We start from the raw sequence: 7,970 nt of genomic DNA on the forward strand, positions 1-7,970 counted from the left end.
ATTGGTTCTCTTGCTTGCCTGCCACAGAGTTTGCCTGAATAGCACCTTTAGTCTCCGTTGTCTCATTCACTGGAAATGAATTCCACTTGTCCACCATTTTCAGCTGTCACCATTATGATCATAGTGTACCATATACTCGAGTTTAATATGATGGAATGTTAACACTATGAAGACTCATTCTCTGGCTTTGTGTTTTTGTCTGTTTGGTTTGGTTTGGTTATTTGTGGAAGCATGAATTGATGTCGTGCTGTGGTCTCCTCCTCTGACGCAAATAATGACGATGTTTCCTCTTTCTTGCCACCCATCCCCCCTCTCTTCTTCTCTTCTTCTTCGCTTTGTGTTCAACCTACGCTGCCTACTCGCCCCTCCTCCCCTCCCCCGCCTTCCCCCTCGCTCTCCTGCACCTGCCCTCCCCCCAGGTGTAAACAGGTGCACGCCCCCCTCATACCCACCCCCACAGGACCCCCTCTCGGCGGGGCAGTATGAGGTATCGGAGGACATGGCACAGGCAGAGCTTTATGAATTCAGTCAATCCAAAAGGGGCCATCAGGCTCCGTTCTGGCATAATTTTAGTCGATTAGCTCCATTTAGGAAATAGAGACACACAGACTCCGCTGAAGGAACAGCTATTTTTTTCTTAGAAGCACTAAACATCGGATGACCCTGTCCCACGATGAAGAAAATTTAAAAACCACACACATGTGCACACCCACACGTACACACACACACACACACACACACACACACACACACACACACACACACCACACACACACACACACACTAAACGCCAGAGACTCTGCAGTAAAAAAAAAAGAGAAAAAAAGGACCAATGTCAACATGGAGAGTGTGGTTGGTCGACCCAAGAGGACTGAACTGAAGACTTGGATTTAAAAGCAAACATAAAGAACCTTCACACTCCCTGTATGTTACAGTAGTAACGTTCTTAGTTATTCATGCTTCTCCTGCTGACTGCGGATTCTGCGCTCAAAATGACCCACAACTGTCTGAATGTCCCCAGAGTTATTTGTTTTATGGCTTCATTTTAACCACATCTCTTTGGAACAATCATTTAATGATTTAACAATCATTTAATGACCCCCCCCCCCCCACACACACACTCACACACACACTCCACCCCCACACACACATGGCCCGGCCGGGTAGTTTCCTGGTGGTATGTATGACTGTGTCCAAAAGTTGAGAGATCTGTTGTGCTGCTATGTGACTTTGCTTGTTGGTGTTCTTTTGAACTTGAGCTGGTATAATGACAGGCCTCGGATCAGGGGCTGCGGCAGCGGAAGCCCCCCTGTGATGTTCTGCTGACAGCGTTACCTTTTGAGTTCGATCCAGTCTAGCACCGATCACAGACTGTCTGTCTAACTGGACCTCGCCCTTCCTCTCGGCGTTTTCATTATGTCTCCGTTCTCCCACACAATCTCAATCTCTCTCTCTCTCTCTCTCTCCCACCACCCTCTGTCTCTCATACAGTAGCACTCTCCAACCGTGCACTTGCGTTCTTGCTGTAGCTCTCTCTCTCTCTCTCTCTCTCTCTCTCTCTCTCTCTCTCTCTCTCTCTCTCTCTCTCTCTCTCTCCATCATTCCTGCCCGCTCTATCTCTCTGCCCACCTGCTCTGCCTCTGTGAGTCACTGCTTCCCACCAGAAGAGTCTCATCTCAACCTGGAAGTCTGCCATTAGCCATGTCATGATGGGCCAGGGAGCAAATCGATAGCCATTATCATCAGTGGAACATTAACATCCTTTTTTTGACAGGGTATATTCATATCCTAGCAGGCATATCCTAGGGGCTTTTTAGATGAAACAGCCGTAAAAGCGCAGATATAGGCAGGCTGCCCTCCACCTGCCAGCGTCGAAGCCCCGCCCTCACCCTCCCCTGAGACCCGCCCCCCTGTAGCACTGTGCTGGCTCCTCATTGGGTATTCAGACGAGGGCTCCGGCGGCTCCGCCTCCAGGAATCCACTGAGAGCTGAAGTGAAGTTGATGCATTGAGCCAGAGGGGAAAGCAATGGCTGTTTCTTTTGGAGTCAGCTGTAAGAAGGACATGTTCAGTTCGAGTTAACCATTTTAGTATCGCTCCCGTCGTAAACAAAAGCACAGCGCCAATTCCAGGAAAGAGATTACGTTTCTGTATTTGCATGAGAGTGCTGCACAAACATATTCCACCGGGCACTAGATGCTATTCTGGATATGAAATCGATTCTACTTGCATGCGGCACCAAGTGATGAATGAGAAAAGATTCCCCCCGACCGAAATGAGCTGAAAGGATGAAGCTATATGTATGAGGGCGAAACAACCGCTTGAAATTAATCTGGTCTCAGAATCAATATTATGGGAGAACAAGCAAAATGTAAAGTTATTGAGCGTGTGAGTCAATGCTGTAGCAAGCCTGTGGTGGGGGGGGAGGGGGGGTTTGGGGCTTGGCTTCATTCTGTAGTGTGCAGGTTTTTTTTTTATCTCTGCTGGATTGACGCATCTCTACAAACAACTGCTCCAACCTTGGCATCAGTCATCCATCCATCTATACATCCATCCATCCACCCCCCTCGGTGGTCATTATCTGATCCACTGTAGCGCTGCCCTGGCCTTCAGCACCGTGACATTTGTTTGTGGATTTAACACGAGAGTGATGCCTGTTCAAATTGGCTTGTTGAATCAACACCCCACCCCCCCCCTCCCCCCTCAAGCTGTCGTGTCCAAAACGGACAGTATGAAGCACTGGAAGACGTTGACGTTTATGGAGGTAAAAGGGGTTCTGCCAAGAGGGAAAATACACATTCACACGTTTTCCTTCAGGTCGTTATTCCTATCCACAGACGGAGTGTAAGTGAAGCAGACCGGTAACCACGGTTTTGTGATCCTATTTTGACCTCAGATTATGGAAGTACATTTTTTGTGTTTGGATTTATATATCATCTGATGAACTGTATACAGTATGAACAAGTTGTGCAATGTGATATATCATTATATATCTTCACTATTCACTACAGTGACATGAAAGAGTTATATATTGTTATTATGTCGTTTGTTTTGCCTTCTTACGGGCCTTATAACCTATTGGAAAAAAAAACGAAATAAGGAAGGTTAGAATTGCTTTGTCAGTATGTTGTGTAATTTATGTTTTGTTTCAGTAAAGAAAGCTGAGAATGGGGTTGAGTGGGTTGGTGGGTCTATAGAGCAGTGGTTCTCAAACAGTTTCATGTCCCGGACCCCAAAATGTATGTATTTTGGCCGTGGGACCTCAATTGGAAATTATTTTGTGCTAAATCCTAACAGTTTTTTGAACAAATTTATGTTGCTATAATCAGTGGTTCTCAAACCTTTTCATGTAGAGGGCCCCCAAAATGATATGTATTTGGCCGCGGACCCCCATCTCAAAATATGTTGTTCCAGGGACCCCCCAGAAGCAAAGATTTTAGTTAAAAATGTTCGCTTTAAAATATATATATATTCAAAGATGTGCAAAAATGTTCACGATTTTGCAGCTCATAGCGCGGCACTCTGTGCCGTGCGATGAGCTTGTATATCTGCTATTTTTTAATAGCCAAAGAAATGTAAAATGACACAAAATTGATGTATTTGGCCGTGGGACCTCAATCGGAAAATAATTTGTGCCAGGGACCCCCATAAGAGAAGATTTGTCAAGATATTTCAAAATGTTTCGAATAGCCAGAAAATAGGTGTATAAAATGTTCTTAATTTTGCTGGGGACCGCCTGGAACCCCGTCAAGGACCCCTGGGGCCCCAGACCTTTGAGAACCAGTGCTGTAGAGGTCAACTCCCAGTGTGATTGTTGTGGATGTTAACTCCCCTTCGTCTGGCGCAGGCAACAGATATAACAGACCACCAAACCTCAGGTCCGATGCACAGAAACACCCCCACCCCCGACTCCCGTCACTACCAACACACACACATAGCTGACATGCAAGCATAGGTGTGCCGTGACACATGTATGCACGCAAGCACACGCACGCACACACACACACACACACACACACACACACACACACACACACACACACACACACACACACACACACAGAGGCGCATTCTCACATGCACTTGCTGACCTGTTCTGCTGCAGAGAAGAGACGCTATCTACCAGTGCCTTCTAGCATTCCACTAGTGATTATCTATTCAGTTTCACAGGCAGATTTGAATTAGTCATGTATTTTCCCTCCCTCGGTGTGGGACTTGTCTCTCTCTCTCTCTTTCTCCTCTCTATCTCTCTCTCTTTCTCTCATCTGTCTATATCTCTCTCCTCTCCTCTCTGCATCTCTCCCCCTGTCCTCTCTTTCTCTCCTATCTCTCTCTCTTTCTGGGAATTCACTTCCCCCCCAGCGCATGAGATCCACTCGGACAGAAACACGTAAAGCGGGACCTTTTTCCATACAGTATGAGTAGACACTGTGCAAACACGTTCAATATGGCCACCTCATTGTTATATCGCACTAGAATATCACTGATGTTATTTTTCTTGCACAACGATCGTAAAATTCTAATTTCAGACATTTAGAGACGACTTAGAGATACTTTGTATTCTATTTAACAGTTTATCCACTATACATAATGTTGAGAGAACATTATGATGTAACCTGAATATACATAGGACGCTGAGTTTTTCCACGGCTCAGTCAACTTTCACATTTTAGAGCTACGTATAACTACGTATTACGACTATTACGAAAACCGAAGGAACAATCATCTATTTTACACTTAGCAGCTAAAACACACTGTAAATAATGTAAAAAGAACAGATCATATATTTGGATATTGGTATTTTTTCGTTGGAGACGAATGTCGTACCAGTTCTCGCGTGCGGTAGACCTCAGTAAACAGGTAGATGCATGCTTGTGGCATCCCAATATTTTGCATGAGACTTAAGACGACTTTAGACGGAATTGTTTTTGCTTCATTCGCTGCCGACATGACTCCTACAATCCAGGGTCCAATTACAGTGAATCCATACGCCATCTCACATGAGGGAGTTCTCTGCCATGTCCATCCTGCCCCCCTTGTTCTCTCAAGCCCGAGTTATACTAACGCCTGATTTATCATCGGAAATAGCCGATCCACTAGCTCAGTGGTTCTCAACCTTTTCTTCATCAGGGCCCACTTGAACATCTTAAAAGCGCTTTTAAGATCTGACCACTTTCGTGTATTTTCAGAGCATTTTTATCTCAATGATGAATCAATTGTTTGCGTTTCTGCCTTGGATCAGTGGAACTAGCGAAGTATACGTTAAGTTCCTATTTAGCAGTATCACTATGGACACTTCTTTTTCAAGGTTTTAAAGAAATAATACCACAACATTTATTTATTATTATGATTATTTACATATCTTTTTTATATTAATGTATATTAATGAGTATTATCTCTTAGTGTTTTTGGGGGGCCCACTCGCAATATCCTCATGGCCCACCACTGGGCACTAGTTGAGAACCACTGCACTAGCTCACAACGCATCATGCTGCGATGTGTTGTGAGCTAGTAGCGGTGTGAGCTAGTAGCGGTGTGAGCTGGTGGCGGTGTGAGCACGGGTGTCACGCACTGTACATAGCCCATCTACAAGCTTGTACTGTAGATCTGCTATTTCTGGTAAGTGACACCGGCACGGGACTCATTTTAAATCAGGTATCCCTCTACCATAGGGATCTTTTATCTGGAGTGGGACATTGTAGCTCACGCTGAATCGAAAGAATCGGCTGTTTAATTCAAAGGCACTGACACTCTCCACTGGTGTCCATATATTCTATTATAAGATGTATAATGTTTCAAATTCCTACCTGGAGTCCACCTACTCACCCTCCTACCGCTGGTTATTTCAAGGAACGCCATTAAGCGCGGCTAAACGAGGCTAAACGGGTATCTTTTTTCTTCTTCTATGGCATCAGAGAACCAAATAGGAGTGAGCCCAGATGATGGGTGTGTGCATAATATAGATTTGTAGTCGAGCAGAAGAGCTGAACAAATGAGAAACCTCATGGGATGAGCTAAAAATAAACCCTAATCCTGAAGACCCTCATATACAGTATAGTAGGCCTACTCCATTGCAATTCCTATCATGCCGCAGTCTTAAGCACATTAATGATTCCTTGAAGAGCAGTGGTTTTGACAGTACCAATGATTTCCTTATTTGTATTTATGAAACTGAACATCAAACATTTCCAGTTTGCTCATGTTATAAAAATTTATTATGTGGTTTCTTTTTACTTTTTTTTGGGTACATACTCTTTCTGAACTGTGTGCTGAGAGTTCTGAAGACAGCTCTCACTGCGATTTAAAGCAGATTATACTCTTAAGGAACCTTCAATCTTTGCTTTGATCCTTCGACTGCTGTCATTCGAATCAACCAAACATCCACATTTTATCCCGCAGCTATTGCTTTTCATTTTCTTTTCTTGTTTTTTTCTTTCCTCTCTATCCAGGGGGCACATGCGGCAGTAATCCCATTTACACACACTAATAGCGCAGCAGCAACGTCATTAATTATTAAACGTTATTACTAGCAAATTTCTTGCAGTTGGCTTTTGCAGTTAGTCCTGCGTTGTTTCGGAACAGTCAGGGTACAATGGAGTTTTTTCACAAAGCCATATTCCATGTGGTTTTCAAGTACAACAAGGCGAATGAAGTCTATGGGATTTATGCTCTATCCATTGTATATTACCATCTAGTTTAAGGTCTGGATTTTAACTCCTACAGAACATTTACTCACATAATATTACACTATCGTTTGGAAATTTCACCATATGCAAACCTTTGTATTTTATTTCTTCCTCGCTGGCCTTTTCAGTTTTGATTTTATTTGTTGTAGAAATTGAAAAACGAAAAAACCTGAAAAATAATGCCTATTCAATCCAGAAACTGTGAATGAGAGAGTGGAGATGTCTACTGTATGTACATTATATGTTTTGATGTAATCTGAAGCACTGGGAATATGTTGTATTTCGCTGTAAAAATGAAATCATATCTGATATAGCTGTACTTTTGTTGAAAATAAAACCTCTATATACAGAGCCGGGCCTCCATTTTGCGTGGTTGTGAGTATGAGTACATTGGGTACATTGTGCTGGATTTCCTGTTGTGTGACATCACATCCTGTGTGTAAAGCCCATTTCCTAAACCTGCCGGCTGGCCAGCAAACATTTCAGCCTTTTCTTTTTCTCCGTGGAAGAATGGCAGACTTCAGTATTTTCAGGTGCCCTTTCCCAGTAAACATTCTTTTGCACTGAACATTCTCAGACTGCAAAAGAAACAGTTTAGGAAACTGTCAACACCAAACTGTAGCCTGCAAATGGCTGTGCTGTAATCAATAAGTCATGAGACTTACATAAGTATGTCCTCCCAGTTGGCCGTGTTGAAGTCTGGGCTAATTTGCTCTGCAGAGGCAAGCCTGTATTTAGTAAATAATAAAGCAAATAATAAATAAAATAAATCGGAGTGATTATACCATCCCTGATCCTCATCCTCACATCTGTGTACCCTAAACGGTAAAATCCAGTGTTAATTTAACTCTTCAAGTGTAAACAAAAAACGAAACAAAAACTGTCAAGTGTTTCTTTTTACTCCAGACTTTGCTGAGTATACACAACAAATTAACTCATGTCAGGACATGTGTGATTGGATTTGATATACCGCGCACATACATACACACACATGCGTTATAAATAAAAATAAAGTCCACAAAGCTCCTTATGTATACGATAAAGATGGTAACAATAAGAAAAGTACACGTGTGCAAGAGGCACATGCAGCCGACACATGCACAGACATACTGTAGCCCATGAACACGCACACGCACACGCGCACGCGCGCACACACACACACAAAACACAAAGTGGTGTAACTGCATTCACATCACGTTATTGGATTAGTCAAGGGTAGAAAAAACACAACACAACACAACCTATAGGAGCAACATTTGGTGAGGAGTGACCTCTACAGGAACCA

The 7,970-nt window shown here is 43.4% G+C and overlaps 1 protein-coding gene across 7 annotated transcripts in view; it reads left to right on the forward strand.

Moving 5' to 3' along the window:
* The window catches only part of LOC308075810 (rho guanine nucleotide exchange factor 9-like), an 82,154-nt gene extending 75,117 nt beyond the window's left edge, over positions 1 to 7,037 (forward strand). For 6 of the 7 annotated variants that reach the window (XM_080415772.1, XM_080415774.1, XM_080415773.1 and 3 more), the window contains one exon: positions 420 to 7,037. In XM_080415772.1, coding sequence (XP_080271898.1) covers positions 420 to 598 — 179 coding nt within the window. In that variant the 3' untranslated portion in view covers positions 599 to 7,037. The remainder of the gene's footprint in view (positions 1 to 419) is intronic. The other variant, XM_080415775.1, reaches the window with a different exon arrangement.
* Positions 7,038 to 7,970: the final 933 nt, after the last annotated feature.

The sequence above is a fragment of the Gymnoscopelus braueri genome, assembly GCF_963280865.1.
Source record: "Gymnoscopelus braueri genome assembly, chromosome: 20".
In the NCBI taxonomy this organism is placed as follows: Eukaryota; Metazoa; Chordata; class Actinopteri; order Myctophiformes; family Myctophidae; genus Gymnoscopelus; species Gymnoscopelus braueri.